The 19890-nt window shown below is 42.9% G+C and overlaps 1 protein-coding gene across 1 annotated transcript in view; it reads left to right on the top strand.

Annotated features, from left to right (window-relative positions):
* The window catches only part of LOC129831385 (RNA-binding motif, single-stranded-interacting protein 3-like), a 351034-nt gene that overhangs the window by 2160 nt on the left and 328984 nt on the right, over positions 1–19890 (top strand). Inside the window, exon 2 of the mRNA XM_055894739.1 lies at positions 1954–2153. Coding sequence (XP_055750714.1) covers positions 1965–2153 — 189 coding nt within the window. The 5' untranslated portion in view covers positions 1954–1964. The remainder of the gene's footprint in view (positions 1–1953; positions 2154–19890) is intronic.

Below are 19890 nucleotides of genomic sequence, written 5' to 3'. Positions count from 1 at the left end.
AGGACCTCATCAACAAGCTGCTTTCGCTTACAGGACTACTGCTGGCTGGAAGTTTTTTTTTGTCTGTCACACTATTCTTGTTAAACCCTAGACATTGTCATGCATGAAAAGCCCAGGAGGCTGGCTGTTTCTGCGATACTGGACCTGTTGTGCCTGGCACTGACGATCATACCGATCTCAAAGACACTTAGGACACTTGTTTAGAAAATTCTAACATTAATTTGAACAGTAACAATGCCTTGACATCTGTCTACCTGCTTTATATAGCAAGCCACGGCACGTGACTCACTGTCTGTTGAAGCAAACCAATTTTGTGAACTGGGTGATGTACCTAATAAATTGTATGTCACAGTACAAGTCAAATTTGGACACACCTACTCATTCCATGGTTTTTCTTTATTTTTACTATTTTCTACATTATAGAATAATAGTGAAGACATCAAAACTATGAACTAACACATGGAATTATGTAGTAACCAAAAAAGTGTTAAACAAATCAAAATACATTTTATATTTCAGATTCTTCAAATAGCCACCCTTTGTCTTGATGACAGCTTTGCACACTCTTGGCATTCTCTCAATCAGCGTCATGAGGTAGTCACCTGGAATGCATTTCAATTAACAAGTATGCCTTGTTAATTTGTGGTATTTCTTTCCTTAATGCATTTGAGCCAATCAGTTGTGTTGTGACAAGTTAGGGATGCTATACAGAAGATATTTGGTAAAATATTGCCATATTATGGCAATAACAGCTCAAATAAGCAAAGAGAAACGACAGTCCATCATTACTTTAAGACATGAAGGTCTGTCAATCTGGAAAATTTCAGGGACTCTGAAAGATTCTTCAAGTCGCAAATGCCCTCAAATGCTATGATGAAACTGGCTCTTATGAGGACTGCCGCAGGAAAGGAAGACCCACAGTTACCTCTGCTGCAGAGGATAAGTTCATTAGAGTTACCAGCTTCAGAAATTGCAGCCCAAATAAATGCTTCACAGAGTTTAAGTAACAGACACATCTCAACATCAACTGTTCCGAGGAGACCGCGTGAATCAGGCCTTCATGGTCGAATTGCTGCAAAGAAACCACTAATGTGGTCTAATGAGTCCAAATTTGAGATTTTTGGTTCCAACCGCCGTGTCTTTGAGAGACGCAGAGTAGGTGAACAGATGATCTCGGCATGTGTGGTTCCAACCGTGAAGCATGGAGGAGGAGGTGTGATGGTGTGGGGCTGCTTTGCTGGTGACACTGTTTGTGATTTATTTAGAATTCAAGGCACACTTAACCAGCATGGCTACCACAGCATTCTGCAGCGATATGCCATTCCATCTGGTTTGTGCTTAGTGGGACTATCATTTGTTTTTCAACAGGACAATGACCCAACACACCTCCAGGCTGTGTAAGGGCTATTTGACCAAGCAGGAGAGTGATGGAGTGCTGCATCAGATGACCTGGCCTCCAGTCACCTGACCTCAACCCATTTGAGATGGTGAAGGAAAAGCAGCCAACAAGTGCTCAGCGTATGTGGGAACTCCTTCAAGACTGTTGGAAAAACATTCCAGGTGAAGCTGGTTGAGAGAATGCCAAGACTGTGCAAAGCTGTCATCAGGGCAAAGGGTGGCCACCTTGAAGAATCTCAACTATAAAATATATTTTGATTTGTTTAACACTTTTTTGGTTACTATATGATTCCATATGTGTTATTTCAATGTTTTGATGTCTTCACTATTATACTACGATGTAGAAAAATAGTAAAAATTAAGAAAAACCCTTGAATGAGTAGGTATGTCCAAACCTTTGACTGGTACTGTATGTGCACATGAGCTTGTATGTGTGTGACTGTATGTGTGTATACTGGTGCGTCAGCTCGGTGATTGTTTCCTATTTCTCTTCCCTTACTCGCTCTTTGGTTCTCTCTTTCCCCCTCCTCTCTGTCTCGCTCCATGGGATGGCAGTGCAGGGGAAGATGGACATCCAGAGTGGCATACAGATGGCAGTGGAGACTCTCCCCTCCTCCCTCAGCTCCTCCCCCCAACAGTCGGGTACCCATCAGCAGAGCGAGCCAGAGGACGGCCAGACAGAGGGGAGTGCCAGGCCTACCGCTGACAATCACAGCAAGGACACCCAGCCAGCTGCTGGCCACCAAGACGACAAAGTAAGTCTCTCTTCTCCTTCTTCCTTCCACATCGCCTGTGTGTGTGTGTGCCTGTGTATTTATGTTGGGGTGGGGGGATCAATAATGAGCCTGCCTCCAATGCACTGTTTCTGTTTGCAGGGAAGGCTTCCTCTAATGCTACATCTTTAAAAAAGGGTTCCAAAAGAGATATTTGGCTATCCCCATAGGATAACCCTTTTTGGTTGCAGGTAGAATCCTTTTGGATTCATGAAATGTATTTTTCTAAGAGTATAGAAAGAGACAGACTCGGTCGCTTGGCTGTTTAGTGCCGCTCACCTTTGTGTTTGTGTTCATCGGTGTATGTACAGGGCCTTTAGAAAGTATTCACACCCTTGACTTTTTCCACATTTTGTTGTGTTACATCGGAATAAATGTTTTCATTAGATTGAGATTTTGGGTCGCTGGCCTTCACACAATACCCCATAATGTCAAAGTGGAATTATGTTTTTAGAAATGTTTACAAATGAATTAAAAATGAATTAAAAATGACATGTCTTGAGTCAATAAGTATTGAACCCCTTTGTTATGGCTAAATAAGCCTAAATAAGTTCAGGAGTAAAACATTTGATTAATAAGTCACATGATAAGCTGCATGGACTCACTCTTTGTGCAATTATAGAGTTTAACATTCTTTTTTTAATGACTACCTCATCTCTGTAACCCACAAATGCAATTATATGTAAGGTCCCTCAGTTGAGCAGTTAATTTCAGACACAGATTCTTAAAGACCAGGGAGGTTTTTTTAATGCCTCGCAAAGAAGGGTGCCTATTGGTAGAGTTTTTAAAAAATGCAGACATTGAATACCCCTTTGAGCAGGGTGAAGTTATTAATTACACTACGAAGATACAGGCGTCCTTCCTGTCTCAGTTGCTGGAGAGGAAGGAAATCGCACAGGGATTTTACAATGAGGCCAATGGTGACTTTAAAAGTTAAGAGTTTAATGGCTATGATACGATGGATCAACCACATTGTAGTTACTCAACAATACTATCCTAAATGACAGAGTGAAAAGAAGGATGCCTGTACAGAATAAAAATATTTCATAACATGCATCCTGTTTGCAATACGGCACTAAAGTAAAACTGCAAAGAATGTGGTAAAGAAATACATTTTATTTACTGAATACAAAGCGTTATGTTTGGGGGCAAGTCCAACACATCACTGAGTACCAACTTTCATATTTTCAACCATGGTGGTGGCTGCATCATGTTATGGGTATGCTTGTCATCGGCAAAGACTAAGGAGTTTTTTTTGGGGGGGATAAAAAGAAACGGAATAGAGCTAAGCACAGGCAAAATCCTAGAGGTAAACCTGGTTCAATCTGCTTTCCAACAGACACTGGGAGAAAATTCACCTTTCAGCAGGACAATAACTTAAAACACAAGGCCAAATATACACTGGAGTTGCTTACCAAGATTACATTGAATGTTCCTGAGTGGCCTAGTTACAGTTTTTACTTAAATCAGCTTAAAAATGTATGGTAAGACTTGAAAATGGCTCTCTATCAATGATCAACAACCAACTTGACAGAGCTTGAAGAGCTCTAAAAAGAATAATGTACAAATATTGTACAATCCAGGTGTGCAAAGATCTTAGAGACTTACCCAGAAAGACTCACAGATGTAATCACTGCCAAAAGGGATTCTAACATGTATTGACTATGGGTTGTGAATACTTATGTAAATTACATATTTCTGTATTTCATTTCCAATACATTTGCAAAAATTGTGCGTAGATTGGTCAGAAGAAAAACAAATGTTGATCAATTTTGAATTTAGCCTGTAACACAACAAAATGTGGAATACGTCAAGTCAGAAGGAAGTCAGAAGTCAGAAGGAAATCAGGGGACACTAACCCTGACTGCTCCCTCCATTCAATTGGCATGCTACTGTAACATTAGCTTACAGTATTGTCACATATATAATTTGCTACTTACATAGATAGCTAATGAATCTAGCTAGCTGAAATGGCTCAATAGCATTTACTAAAATGGGCAATAACTTGACCTTGGTAACATTAGCAGATTGCATAATATTTTTGATCTCACCAACTTTGACAGTTCTCTTGCCTATGAATACAAATGCTAGAGCTACTGTATCTTTACTGTGCTGTTAACATGCTAGCTAGCTTGCCAGACAGCTAAGCTAATCAGCAACTTTTGATAGCCACATAATAGCGGTTGCTTTTTAAATTCTACAGTTTTTAATCTTACCTTGTGGTATGAAAAGCTGTTTGGAGAATGTTTGAGAAGCCAGTTGGCTAGCTAGCTAGTTCTGTCTCGATCATGCACTGTCTGGCAGTCATTTGCTAGCCATAATCCCAACAATTTTACGCCCTATAGGCAATATCAAAATGATGATAACCTAAGAAATAGCCTAGGTTAAATTACCATAGATTCTCATGTGGACCATTATATGAAGCTAGCGGTATTACTTGGCTATCTCAGCCAATATGCCAGATGTAGTTTGGGGAGAGCATAGTTGGAAAAACTTGCATTTTCTCTGGAGCTATTTTATAGCGTTCCTGTTAGGAGTGGGAAGATTTTCAGATGGAGACAAATTTGGGTGATCAAAATGTATTTCTAGGCAATGTAGTAAACTATTGCATAATCATATTTATGAAGTACATTTTCTTGTAGAAATAACTGCCAGTGATTCTCAGCCACGCATAGGCAGACTACTCTATTTTATTTATTTTTTATTTTATTTTTATTTTTAATATTTTTATCCCATTTTCTCCCCAATTTTCGTGGTATCCAATCGCTAGTATTTGCTATCTTGTCTCATCGCTACAACTCCCGTACGGGCTCGGGAGAGACGAAGGTTGAAAGCCATGCGTCCTCCGAAGCACAACCCAACCAAGTGCTTCTTAACACAGCGCGCCTCCAACCCGGAAGCCAGCCGCACCAATGTGTCGGAGGAAACACCATGTACCTGGCCCCCTTGGTTAGCGCGTACTGCGCCCGGCCCGCCGCAGGAGTCGCTGGAGCGCGATGAGACAAGGATATCCCTACCGGCCAAACCCTCCCTAACCCGGACGACGCTATGCCAATTGTGCGTCGCCCCACGGACCTCCCGGTCGCGGCCGGCTGCGACAGAGCCTAGAGACTCTGGTGGCGCAGTTAGCACTGCGATGCAGTGCCCTAGACCACTGCGCCACCCGGGAGGCTGACTACTCTATTTCAATGAGAACACACATGCTAGGCACATTTGATCTCACCTGCCCATCTAGAAGAGGAGAGGTAGGTTACTGAAGCTGAAGCAGTGTGAATAATGCGACAAAGAGGAGCTTTTAATACAATAGATAGGTAGGCCTAGGCTAACGCATACAAAGCAGTAAGACTACCGTTTACAAATAATCTGCGGAACAACAAAAATATTTTCATCCCAAAGTCGTCTGCCGGCCTCCCGCTCCCACCTGCAGCATGAAAAATGCAGACCGTGCCACAATGATCTCTGTCGGGACCCGCAGCTCTTTAGTTGACAACCTAACGCGAGTAAAATAGCACCATGCTCTACCAACTGAGCTACTGAGCCTGTGCGTCTAGGGCCTATGTGTTGTTTTGGGATCTCATTAAGGACGGTAGAACAACATAACAGTATCTCTGAATGTGTATATTTCCCAGTTGTCAGGTTTACATCCAAATGTTGTAGAACTTATAGGATTAAATATGAAACTATTTGTGAGAAGAGGAAATGTGATCTTGGCCTTCTAAATGAGAAAATGTTTTTTCATGTAAAGTTTATCCAGTCAGTAACCACGCCCACGTGAGCACAGACATTATGCCAAACGTAATGGAATGCTCTTTTTCCCAAGTGTTTAAAAGGACCGGCTGAAGAACTCTCTATAGACCAGTTATGTGCAGGGCCAGCTGAATACGTCACGGTTTAAAACTACAAGACTAGCCCAAGCAGGCGGACGGTGTTGAACCGGACTTCACGAATGGTTAGACTCTGAGACCAGAAAAACGGGGAGCGTGGCTGCACGTTGAAATGGTTAGAAACTCTGAAACTCTCTCTCTCTCTTGAAGAAGAAGACTACACAGGAACATTCAGTCTGCAGCTGTTTAAGTACTTTAGTCTAGTAAACTCGACCGAGAACCACTGGGTGGTACGTTGAAAGATCCATTCTTACAAACATTTCCTCTGGAAGATCTGTTTTCACAGACACTCCTAAACCAAGAAGCTACTACTACAAAAGACATTGTGATCTCTGGTGGACAACCAGAGACTTACACAACCAGAGACTTTGTCTAATTACTCCCTGTAGATGGGTTGAGTGTTTTCAACAGAGAGACAGCAAAGACATACATACGTAAATATGTACAGTCATTCTTTTTTTTATTTTATTTTTTATCCCATTTTCTCCCCAATTTTCGTGGTATCCAATCGCTAGTAATTACTACCTTGTCTCATCGCTACAACTCCCGTACGGGCTCGGGAGAGACGAAGGTCGAAAGCCATGCGTCCTCCGAAGCACAACCCAACCAGCCGTACTGCTTCTTAACACAGCGCGCCTCCAACCCGGAAGCCAGCCGCACCAATGTGTCGGAGGAAACACCGTGTACCTTGGCTGGCGCGCACTGCGCCCGGCCCGCCACTAGGAATACCTAGGATAGGATAAAGCAATCCTTCTGACCCCCCCCCCCTTAAAAGATTTTGATGCACTATGGTAAAGTGGCTGTTCCACTGGATGTCATAAGGTGAATGCACCAATTTGTAAGTCGCTCTGGATAAGAGCGTCTGCTAAATGACTTAAATGTAATGTAAATGAGTCGCTGGAGCGCAATGAGACAAGGATATCCCTACCGGCCAAACCCTCCCTACCCCGGACGACGCTATGCCAATTGTGCGTCGCCCCACGGACCTCCCGGTCGCGGCCGGCTGCGACAGAGCCTGGGCGCGAACCCAGAGACTCTGGTGGCGCAGTTAGCACTGCGATGCAGTGCCCTAGACCACTGCGCCACCCGGGAGGCCCCGTACAGTCATTCTTGTACATACATTCTTTCGAATGAGCGGTTGTTCATGTGCAAAGTATTTGCATTTTATCCTGTTTGTGTGTTTATGTAATTCTGTGATTATTTAGTTCGTTAGTAAATAAATAATTAAGCCAATTTGTATATCGCTGATTCATCATCATGCAGAATGACAGCAACCTCCACTCCCCCTCCCGCCATATATCTGATGTCAGTCATCAGGGCATGACAGGAACCTCAATCCTCCTCCATCAATCATCACAGAGCGACAGTAGGCCTTGGATGATAGGAGGGCAGGCCTATGGAGACCACCAGAGTAAACACAACCCGGCGCACAGAGAAAAGCACACATTCTGAAGTAAGTCTCGCTATGGCAAGTCATTGATTTGAAGTTCAACATCATGTGACGACTGGTGTCATGGTGAGAAATGAAACACTAGATGAAGATGCAGTTCTCTGATTACTCCTCCATACAGATTCAGTATTTTATGGTTTGTAATATTGCAGGCTCTTCTCTCTCTCCGTTGTTGTTTGTGTTGCCGCTGTGTTTGGTGTAATGAGGCGTCCAGTGTGCTTCGAGAGAGCCAAGATACTATATAACAATAGCAGCATCAACACTTGCCCCTTGCCTCTCGGTGGGTGGCCCTAAGGGTACTGTATCGGTGTCATTACCCTGGCTCTCTTACATTTGTGTGTGTGAGGGAGACAAAGGAAGAAAGTGTGTGTGTTTTCTGTCGAATAAAGTGGAGACACCACTGTCTGCAATTTAGTTGGGGCCGCCCCGGGGTCTGTGCCTCTCACACCGGCTGCAGCGGTATCATCGATTTTGTTTGGAGAGTTTATTCATCAAGATGTCATCAGTGGAAGTGGACTAATGTTATGTTCCCCATTAAACTGGGCTTGCATCAGACTACGCTCCTGTGCATTAATGATTCATCATAGAGTGTGGACATTGGGTACAGACTCCGGTGCTTTTGGTACTGATTCTGAACAGCCTCTCTGCTGTTTGGCATACCTCTGCTCTCAGTCTATGTTTACGACCGTCTTTAGTACAAGTTTAATACTGTCTTTGCTAGACTGTAGTGGGTCCTACTGGACATGGATGTGGAATGTAGATCCTACGTCTTAGTTTGAGATCAGTTGTCACCAACGGGTCGATCTTCAAGGCATTCCTAGTTGATCACCAAACATTTCTATAGAAAAGCCAACGATAATGGCATAAGGCTTGTGCTTCTTTTTTACTCTGTTGAGCTGTTGGCGGTAGGTGCACTTGATTCAGAAGACCTGCGCACCGGGTAAGCAAAGACTCTCGAGGTTTTGCTCGCCTGAGGTAGAGTATCTCATGATAAGCTGTAGACCACACTATTTACAAAGAGAGTGTTCACCTATATTTTTCGTAGCTGTCTATTTACCACCACAAACCGATGCTGGCACTAAGACTGCACTTAATGAGCTGTATAAGGCCATAAGCAAACAGGAAAATGCTCATCCAGAGGCGGCACTCCTAGTGGCCAGGGACTTTAATATATGGAAACTTAAATCTGTTTTAACCTACCAGAATGTTAAATGTGCAACCACAGGAGAAAAAAACTGTAGACCACCTTTACTCCACACACAGAGACTCGTACAAAGCTCTCCCTCGCCTTCCGTTTGGCAAATCTGACCATAATTATATCCTCTTGATTCCTGCTTACAAACAAAAACTAAAGCAGGTAGCACCAGTGACTCTGTCAATAAAGAAGTGGTCAGATGACACAGATGCTAAGCTACAGGACTGTTTTGCTAGGTTTCTTCCGATGGCATTAAGGAGTACACCACATCAGTCACTGGCTTCATCAATAAGTGCATCGATGACATCATCCCCACAGTGACCGTATGTACACACCCCAATCAGTAGCCCTGGATTACAGGCAACATGCGCACTGAGCTAAAGGGTAGAGCTGCCACTTTCAAGGAGTGGGACTCTAACCCGGTGGGACTCTAACCCGTTATCCGAAATCCCGCTATGCCCTCAGACGAACCCTCAAACAGGCAAAGCGTCAATACAGGACTAAAATTGAATCGTACTACACCAGCTCCGACGCTCGTTGGATGTGGCAGGGCTTGCAAACTATTACAGACTACAAAAGGAAGCACAGCCCCAAGCTGCCCAGTGACAAGCTAATTTACTTCTATGCCCGCTTCGAGGCACTGAAGCATGCATGAGAGCTCAGCTGTTCCGAACGACTGTGTGATCATGCTATCCTTAGCCGATGTGAGTAAAACCTTTAAACAGGTCAACATTCACAAGGCCGCAGGGCCAGATGGATTAACTTGACGTGTACTCCGAGCATGCGCTGACCAACTGGCTGACCAACAGCTTCTACCCCCAAGCCATAAGACTCCTGGACAGCTAATCAAATGGCTACCCAGACTATTTGCATTGCCCCCCTGACCTCACCCCCTCTTTTACGCTGCTGCTACTCTCTGGTTATTATCTATGCATAGTCACTTTAACTACCTACATGAACATATTAACTCAATTACCTCAACTAACCTGTGCCCCCACACATTGACTCTGTACCGGTACCCCTTGTACACTACTGGTCAAAAGTTCAAAGATCTTTCATTATTTTTACTATGTTCTACATTGTAGAATAAAATACCACAAATGGATTTATGTAGTAACCAAAAAAGTATTAAACAAATCAAAATATATTGGGCACAATAGTCACCCTTTGCCTTGATGACAGTTTTGCACACTCTCCCAACAAGCTTCACTTAGAATGCTTTTCCAAAAGTCTTGAAGGAGATCCCACCGCTGAGCATTTGTTGGCTGATTTTCCTTCACTCTGCGGTCCGACTCATCCCAAATCATCTCAATTTGGTTGAGGTCGGGGGATTGTGGAAGCCAAGTCATCTGATGCAGCACACCATCACTCTGCTTCTTGGTAAAATAGCCCTTACACAGCCTGAAGGTGTGTTGGTTCATTGTCCTTTTGAAAAACAAATGATAGGCCCTCTAACCACAAACCAGATGGGATGGCGTATCGCTGCAGAATGCTGTGGTAGCCATGCTGGTTAAGTGTGCCTCGAATTCTAAATACATCAAAGACAGTTTCACCACAAAGCACCCCCATACAATAACACCTCCTCCTCCATGCTTTACGGTGGGAAATACGCATCGGGAGATCATCCTTTCACCCACACACCGCGTCTGACAAAGACACGGCGGTTGGAACCAAAAATCTCCAGTTTGGACTACAGACCAAAGGACACATTTCCAACGGTCTAATGTCCATTGCTCATGTTTCTTGGCCAAAGCAAGTCTCTTCTTGTTATTGGCGTCCTTTAGTGGTTGTTTCTTTGCAGCATGAAGGCCTATTCATGCAGTCTCCTCTGAACAGTTGATGTTGAGATGTCTGTTACTTGAAGCATTTATTTGGACTGCAATTTCTGAGGCTGGTAACTCTAATGAACTTATCCTCTGCAGCAGAGCTAACTCTGGGTCTTCCATTCCTGTGGCGGTCCTCATGAGAGCCAGTTTCATCATAGCACTTGGTTTTTGCGACTGGTTTTTGCGACTGCACTTGAGGAAACTTTCAAAGTAAATGTTGAAATGTTTCTTATTGATTGACTTTCATGTCTTAAAGTAATGATGGACACCCCTACCTTAACACAACACAACTGATTGTCTCAAACGCATTAAGAAGGAAAGATATTCCACAAATTAACTTTTTATCAAGGCAGACTTGTGCATTCCAGGTGTCTACCTCATGAAGCTGGTTGAGAAAATGCCAAGAGTGTGCAAAGCTGTCATCAAGGCAAAGGGTGACTATTTGAAGAATCTCACATTTTTGGTTACTACATGATTCCATATGTGTTTTTTCATAGTTTTGATGTCTTCACTATTATTCTATAATGTAGAAAATAGTAAAAAATTAAGAAAAACCCTTGAATGAGTAGGTGTTCTAAAACTTTTGACCGGTAGTGTATGTAGCCTCGCTACTGTTATTTTCCTGCTGCTCTTATAACTATTTGTTATTTACATTTTTTTCTTGTCTATTTTTTACCTAACACTTATTTTTCTTAACTTCATTGTTGGTTAAGGGCTTTTAAGTAATAATTTCACTCTAAGGTCTACACCTGTTGTATTCGGCACATGTGACAAATATAATTTGATTTGATCGCGCATTCTTCTGTCTGTTCTCTCTGTCTCAGACCGGACAAGTAGGCACGCAGTGGATAATGGTCATTGTAGTTAATCTAGCGCAGAAAACATGGTAATCGGTGTGTAACATTGGCCTGTTGGAAACTACAACTCCCTGCTACATCGCTCAGTTCCGGCTTGATCTGATTTATATCTAGATAACAACATTGCACTCACAGAAAGATAATTTTTTGGGGAAATAATTGAACCGATGTTGGTCAATTACTTGTTTAAAAACTGGAAAATAACAGCACTATGAGTCCTTCACTGTGTTCTCCTGGACTTGATGTTTTGTGTCATTACAGCAGACAGTCTTTGTTGAACTCACACAGAATACTAAGCTAGCTGGCCACCATGCTCTACTAAGCTAGAGTATTTGGTTATTTGAAATTTTACTATAATTGGTGTCAGTCTAGTGACCTTTTAAACTCATTAACGGCACTGGAAGGCAGAATGTCCCCTAGTAAGCACAAATCTTAAACCACACATAGGAGTTGAGCTGATTCTGCAATTTTTATAATTTTGCTCCCTTTTGGTGTGTGTATATATCTGTTCTCTCATAAAAGTTTTTTGTTTGTTCTCATAAGCATATAATGGAGAGTGATAATTCAGAACATTGGTAATTTGCGATCCGTTTTCATTAAGGATGACTCATTTGGGAGAAAGCTTTTAAACACGGAGTGGGATTGTTATAACTGCAATTATGTCTGGTGTATTTGATTACGAAGATGACATACATGCTAATTCAGAAAGCGAGGTTACAAATGATATTAAACTGCTCACCACGTAAACTGGGTGTGTTTGAAAATGAACATGAGCCGTAGCGTAAGCAAAATTAATGTTTAGCAGATGAGATTTATTTGATTTTAGCCAGATAGAATAGGTTTTGATTAAATGGGACTCTTTGCTTTAATCTCATTGCTTTAATGTAAAACTATCACAGATGAGGGTGAATTGGTTGGTATTTTATTTTGTAATTTGTTGGCCAGATGCTTTCAATCTACCCGTAATGCCTTGGGTCTATGGATTCCCAGATTTTTTTTTTCTCCATTCAGCCGACCTAAAGCTCCAGAACAGATGGTCTGTCACCTTGCTGTATGGTTAAGCTTGATAAATCCCTAGCTAAACCAGTGATAGTGTTTAACACAGGTTGCTGTCGTTAAAGCTCCTGGCTAAGTATTCTATGATAATAGCACACCAATTTTTAATCACTATTCACTCTGAAGTCTGGAGGTCTTTTTGAGCCTCTCTTCCTGGAACGGAGAGAAACGGCAGAACGTTGTGTGTTCCTCGTGACAGAAGGTGTCCGTTCTGTACCTTCAACTCTCGGAGGCACGTGCTTCCCTTTTTTTTCTGTGGCTTCATTGACTGTGTTTGACACTATTACTGCGTTGCTCGTTTTGACATTTGGCCCTGGTCAAAAGTAGTGCACTAAATAGAGAATTGGGTGTCAATTGGGACGCAGTCATTATTACCGCGTTGTTGAATTGTGATCATGGTTCGGAAACAATAACTAAGGCTGTGTTTGGACAGGCAGCCCAATTATGATCTTTTTTCCACTAATTGGTATGTTGACCAATCACATCAGATCTTTTCACTTCAGTTCTTTTCCGGAGCTGAACTGACCAATTTTTGAGGAAAAGTATCAGAATTGTCTAAACACAGCCTAATATTCATGAAAAGCAGATATGGTGGCTTTCCTCACACTTTTACCATAAATAATTTCCATGAAATGTACATTTTTTTTGCCCGCCTCGACTTCATTATTTGTTTATACATTACCCATTCCCCAAATACTGAAGGCAAATATTTCCTCCCTCCGTCCCGCGTCGTTCTGGTTTATGTTGGAATGTGGACGTTTGAGCGAAATGCAGACTGACACTGAACAAACCCTCCTACCTAGCACCCGTCCCCACAACAGTACAGATTAACTCTCTGCCTCAATTACCTCGACACTGGTGCCCCCGCACATTGACTCTGTACCGGTACTCCCTGTATAAAGCCTTGCTATTGTTTTTTTACTGCTGCTCTTTAATGATTTGTTACTTTTATCTCTTACTTTTTTTTTGTTATTTTCTTAACTGCATTGTTGGTTAAAGGCTTGTAAGTAAGCGTTTCACAAATACAATTTTGATTCGATTTTTGATCTGATTTGCTATGCCCTGGTAATTACCTTGTGTTATTTCTCCTCCCACACATGCTTTTGAAGCTCTAACAGCGTCCCTGCATGCCACCGATCCCACCAGCCTTTCTCCGGGTATTGTTGGGGCCGGCTTCGATCCTCCGCCAGGATCCAGAAGCACTGGTTAATCAATCAAAACCCCTTACAAAATCTAACTGATTGTTTTTACTTGGATGGCACTGTGACCAACTGTTTTGTGTTTAGAATTGAGCTTAGTTGAGCAATGTGAGTTGGATTTATACTCTGTGTTTCAGACTCTCAATTACCTCATGATCATTGACCATACGTAAATGGGTTTCTCCTCTTGAGGAGGAAACACAGTTTAGTATGTCCACCACTTAACTACAGTCATAAAATGAAAGGCTGTAACTCATATCACATAAAGTCGAAGGGCCTCTATCTATCGAACTCTACCAGGAGAGACACAACCCACTGTGCACAGACAGTCAATTCAACGTCTAGTTTTGGTTTACATTTGGTTCAGTTGTCAGCTAATGTGAATTTAACGTGAAATCAACAAGGAAATTCACCATGTCATTCGATTTTAGGTCAAAAGTTGGGTGGGGGGGTAAAAAAAGACGAAATGCCCTGACATTGATGATTTTCTGCAAATCCGATCAGTTTTCCACGTTGATTCAACGTCAAAATCAATTCAAGGACCTGAAGCGCCTTTGATCTATTTGGTATCGCCAGTGGATGCAGTTGAATTGTTGGGACTGTAGGTCCTTGTAGTGAGGTACACGTGTTTAGCTCAAAGATGTGAGTAATTCATCCATTGTAGATATGCACAGTCAAGTTGTGTGTGTGTGTCTCCCAAGTCAATATGTCAATATTCTACACCCCCCCCCCCTCAACACACACACACACACATACATACATACTGATACACGCACACTCAGCTCTGGAAAACTCTATTAGCTTCTGTCACAACACATTTATCCCTCATCTGTTTCTCAAAGCATCGTGGAGCAAGGGGTTGCTCTCTGCCGCAAAGTGGCAAAATGGGCTCCTTTTTAGTTTTTTTTCATTCGCTCGAATGAAGAGCGATAGCAAGGGCCCAGCCATCTCAGACTCTTGTCCAAATCAGTGATTTTTTTTTTTACCCTAAAATAGCCCTGCTGTCAGCTCACCTTAGGAGCCCTGGCCTCTGAGAGCCAGTTAACGGGATCAGTGCTCACTGGAGTGTGTGGCTCAGTGGTAAGACATGGCGTTGGTGACACGTTCCTCCTTTGATGGGATCACGGCTCGCTCCTAATCCCCCTCTGTCCGTCTAACCTGAGGGGCTAGATCCAGGGGTGCCACCTGTTCCCCACTTCCCCTCACTACGTTTTAGCTATGGTCGTTTCTCAAATGGTACGGGGGGGGGGGGGGTTGAAGTTTCCACTGAATGGTATTTTTATACTTTGGTGTTGCGGTGTGTTTGGGTATGTGTGTGTGCAACTGCACCTGCGTCTGTACACACAATACATGTGTGTGCCTGTATGGTTCTGTTTAATGTCGGGCTTGTTCGCTGAGCTCTCATGAATTGTGATGAGCTCAGCTAGCACATGAAAGGTTTACGTGAGACTTGTGCAGAGTATTTGTCGAGATTACTGACGTACCGAATCTCGGTGACACAAGTTCCTTTGTTTTGGCCTCGCGGTACAATTCTTGTACTGCCCATCGCCCAGCCGTACCGCCCAGTCCTCTCCTTTGAAATGATATGTTGAACATTATGTTCACAAAGTCAAGTTGGGGATACAGACCCATTATCGCGTTGTGGCTTTTTAGTCAAAAAACGTGCAATGATAGAGGGATGGAAGGGAGGAGCGCTTTATTCTTTGCATATAAAACAGGTGATATTCAGCATGACAAATTGCCTTTGAGGGAACATGAATGGGTCGCATGTTTATCCAACCTCACGTTTGGCTCGTTGGCTGCTTATTTCGCTTGGTAAAGGGGCCTGTTTATGCAGCCCGCCACGGCTACGGTCATCATTCAAACTTGCACCGTTACGTTCCTGTTTTGATTCCCCTCTCCTCGCTCTCATTTTTGAATCGGAGTTGAATGTGTCCTCGTCCTGGCCAGCCTGCTTGTATTAAACCCCATTAGTTACACATTGTCTCAGCCACAGGCTGTCAACACCACGCACTAAGGCAGAACAGTAATAATAGTCTTCCCTTTCTACTCTTATCCCCAAATTAATTCCCTGTGTGTATGTCTGTGTATGTCTGTGTGCGCGCGTACACATGATTGCTCTTGAAACCCAACGTTGTGTGGTAATTGCAACTTACGCACAACACTTAAACCCTATTAAAAATATCGACGTATTGCTTACGCTGGTCATTCAACTCATAAGGAGAGCAAACCACTCGTATGGAAAGATGTCCTCAGTTCAGATTGCAGCAGCAGATGCTCCAGACAGTGTTTAGTGGTTACATCTCCATTCAAATATTTCACTCTGGAACATCTGTTTCCATTTGGAAGGGCCACACACAATTCATTATAATCAAGCACTATTTGAATCAATATTTTCCGTTGTTTAGATGGTATTTGGCACTCGATCTCAATAACATCTCGAGGAAGCGAAAGGAGCCAGACTCTGCACCGCTGATTTCCAAACAAATAGGAAACAGAAAGATGTAACCCAAGACCGTCGAACGCGGAGTCTATTAAATCAAATCCCACAGCAATACACGAAAAACACAATTCTTATTGTACTGCCAACATGCGTGTCTTTTTTTTTAGATTCATGTTCATAACAAAATAATTACATTGTGAAAAGAATTCACTCAAACTGCACTGCGTGAAAAATGTGTTTCTGAATTCCCATCAACCATCTATTGACGTCTTTCCTACATACCGCATATAAAGTACCTACTAATGATCATTAAACACAACGTTGTACCATTGGCACAGTAGGGAGCCCAGGCTTCTAAACCCACTTAAGCCCTGCATGTGTGCAATGTAGAGCCTACCCAGGGTAGATCCAAAATGGCACCTTTTTATATTGCACTACTTTTGACCAGTGGGATGAACACTACCACGTGCCACGGCATCATTATGGTAACCCACAGGCTCTGTCATAATAAGTGCAAACACCTCCCTCCCATTCCCCAGGAGTTTGTCATATATATTCATGCCCCATTAGGCACCTCCGAGGTGCAGCAGTTTCTGCGTATGCTGACTCATTACCACGAGAGATTGAGAGCGGGAGACACGTACACACGCATACACACACGCATGCATATGTACACACACACACACACACACCCACGCCATCCCAGTAGATCATGTCAATATAAGCCTGCTGTACCACCGTCCAAAGATTCAAAGGCTGTTGAGGGGGGAAAAGAAGTGTGTTTGGTGCTCTGTTTGTGTGTTCAAAGAGAGGCTGATGATGTGCTTTTCATTTCCAAAGCCGTGAACAAAGGTCCACTTGCCTTGCCTAGTCTCTGTAGATTGTGTCCTGCAAAAGGTTTGTCAAAAAAAAACAATAGTTGAATATGTCATTATCAATTGCTAAATGACTGTTCTGTTGTTCCTCTACAGTTTTAGTGATGGTCTTAATTAGGTAAACTGCCATTCCACTTAAGCAATAAGGCCAGACCAGTGTGGTATATGGCCAATATACCGTGGCTAATGGCTGTTCTTACAGACGACGCAACGTGGAGTGCCTGGACACAGCCCTTAGCCATGGTATATTGACTATATACCACAAACCCCTGAGGTGAATTATTGCTATTATCAACTGGCTACCAACGTAATTAGAACAGTACAAATAAATATTTAGTCATCCCCGTGGTATACAGTCTGTTATACCATGGCTGTCAGCCAATCAGCATTCAGAGCTCAAACAACCCAGTTTATAATTAAGCAATAAGGCCTGAGAAGGTGTGGTATATTGGCCATATATCACAAACCCCTGAGGTGCCTCATTGCTATTATAAACTGGTTACCAGCGTAATTAGAGCAGTAAACAAGTCATTTTTGGCATACCTGTTGTATAGGCTTTCAGCTAATCAGCATTCAGGGCTCAAACCACCCAGTTTATAATTAACTGTATACTACGGAGCTCCGACGTAATGCACTAATTAGACTACTAAAGAGAGAATGGTAATTAAGTAATTACTTCTGAAGCAATAATAGATGTGCTTATTTAAAGGAATGAATTGTATGTGAAAGTGCGCTAGACGTTCCATCTCATGAACGTGAAGTACAATGACTCTCAGCCTGCCTTTGCACTGTTGACATCACAGATATGTTATAGTGCAGGGGAAACTATTGCTATTCAACATAGATCTATTGAACCCTATCCCAAAGTGTCAGTAATTCCTCTGATTGTTCTGCACAAGGTAGTTCATATCTCGATATCTACTTATATCTCCCAATACAATTGTTCAGTCGATGAAACCGTTAGAAGCTTGCTTAATGATAGAATGCATAATATATGCCAATTTAGCAGACGCCATTATCCAAAACGACTTAAGGTCATGTGTGTATACGTTTTACGTGCATGTGGTCCCGGTAATCGAACCTGCTATCCTGGCGTTGCAAGCGCCGTGCTCTAGCGACTGAGCTAAAGAGGACCACTAATCACAGTGCAATAAGAACAGGTCAGTGTCTCTGACTTTCCTATCGGACCTTTAACGTTTGCCGTCAGAAGTGTCCAGCAGTAGAGAGAGAGAGAAAAGATCCCTGACTAATCCAGATTGCTCTCTATTCCAGGCCATCCCTGCTTACTTGATCCTCTCATTCACTCCACTGTTTTGGCACAACTTGACACTGGGGTATTCTTGGGAGTCCTCCTCCAACCTAACGGGAATATTCCACATCTGCACTCACAGCCTCTGTCCCAAAGCCCACGCCCCTCATCAAGATTAGCCTATAGATGCCCATTTCTGCCACCGGCACCCTCCACCCCCCACAGTCCTTTCCCCCCAGGGTAGAGGGATTAGGTGTGCGTTGAGTAACACCTGCAATGATGGTAATCACTGGACTTAGAAGGCCGTAACAAGGCTTTAAAGAAGAGAGAGCAGAGAGCGAGTGATTGAGTTAGTGACACATTGGAACGGACAGGTCAATTCCATCACAACTGTGGGAGTGGATTGCGGGCAAGGAAGGACTTAAGCTCTGCATGGGAAGTGGGAAACACTCTTCGTCTTTAGATATCGGCTGATACTTTTAGCACTCACTTTAGGATGATTCGTTCAATAGCTCTTATACTAACAAGCTCTGTGCATAGAATATCTGATATGAGATTTGGTGCACTTGCTGCCATTCAGCCAAACGTGAGGTCAGGGCTCTGTGCAGGCCAGTCAAGTTCTTCCACACCGATCTCGACAAACCATTTCTTTATGGACCTCGCTTTGTGCACAGGGGCATTGTCATGCTGAAACAGAAAAGGGCCTTCCACAAACTGTTGCCACAAAGTTTGAAGCACAGAATCATCTAGAATGTCATTTTTTTTATTTCACCTTTATTTAACCAGGTAGGCTAGTTGAGAAAAAGTTCTCATTTACAACTGCGACCTGGCCAAGATAAAGCAAAGCAGTGTGACACAGACAACAACACAGAGTTACACATGGAATAAACAATATACAAGCCAATAACACAATAAACAAGTCAATGACACAGTAGAAAAAAAGAAAGTATATATACAGTGTGTGCAAAAGGTATGAGGAGGTAGGCAATAAATAGGCCATAGGAGCAAATAATTACAATTTAGCAGATTAACACTGGAGTGATAAATGAGCAGATGATGATGTGCAAGTAGAGATACTGGTGTGCAAAAGAGCAGAAAAGTACATTTAAAAAAAGGTATGGGGATGAGGTAGGTAGATTGGGTGGGCTGTTTACAGATGGACTACGTACAGCTGCAGCGATCGGTTAGCTGCTCAGATAGCTGATGTTTAAAGTTGGTGAGGGAAATAAAAGTCTCCAACTTCAGCGATTTTTTTTTTGCAATTCGTTCCAGTCACTGGCAGCAGAGAACTGGAAGGAAAGGCGGCCAAATAAGGTGTTGGCTTTGGGGATGATCAGTGAGATATACCTGCTGGAACGTGTGCTACGGGTGGGTGTTATCGTGACCAGTGAACTGAGATAAGGCGGAGCTTTACCTAGCATAGACTTATAGATGACCTGGAGCCAGTGGGTCTGGCGACGAATATGTAGAGAGGGCCAGCCGACTAGAGCATACAGGTCGCAGTGGTGGGTGGTATAAGGTGATTTGGTAACAAAACGGATGGCACTGTGATAGACTGCATCATTGTATGCTGTAGCGTTAAGATTTCCCTTCACTGGAACTAAGGGGTCTAGCCTGAACCATGAAAAACAGCCCCAGATCATTATTCCTCCTCCACCAAACTTTACAGTTGGCACTATGCATTG

This window comes from Salvelinus fontinalis, chromosome 32, assembly GCF_029448725.1.
Source record: "Salvelinus fontinalis isolate EN_2023a chromosome 32, ASM2944872v1, whole genome shotgun sequence".
Lineage (NCBI taxonomy): Eukaryota > Metazoa > Chordata > Actinopteri > Salmoniformes > Salmonidae > Salvelinus > Salvelinus fontinalis.
This window is presented reverse-complemented; position numbering and strand designations above follow the sequence as displayed.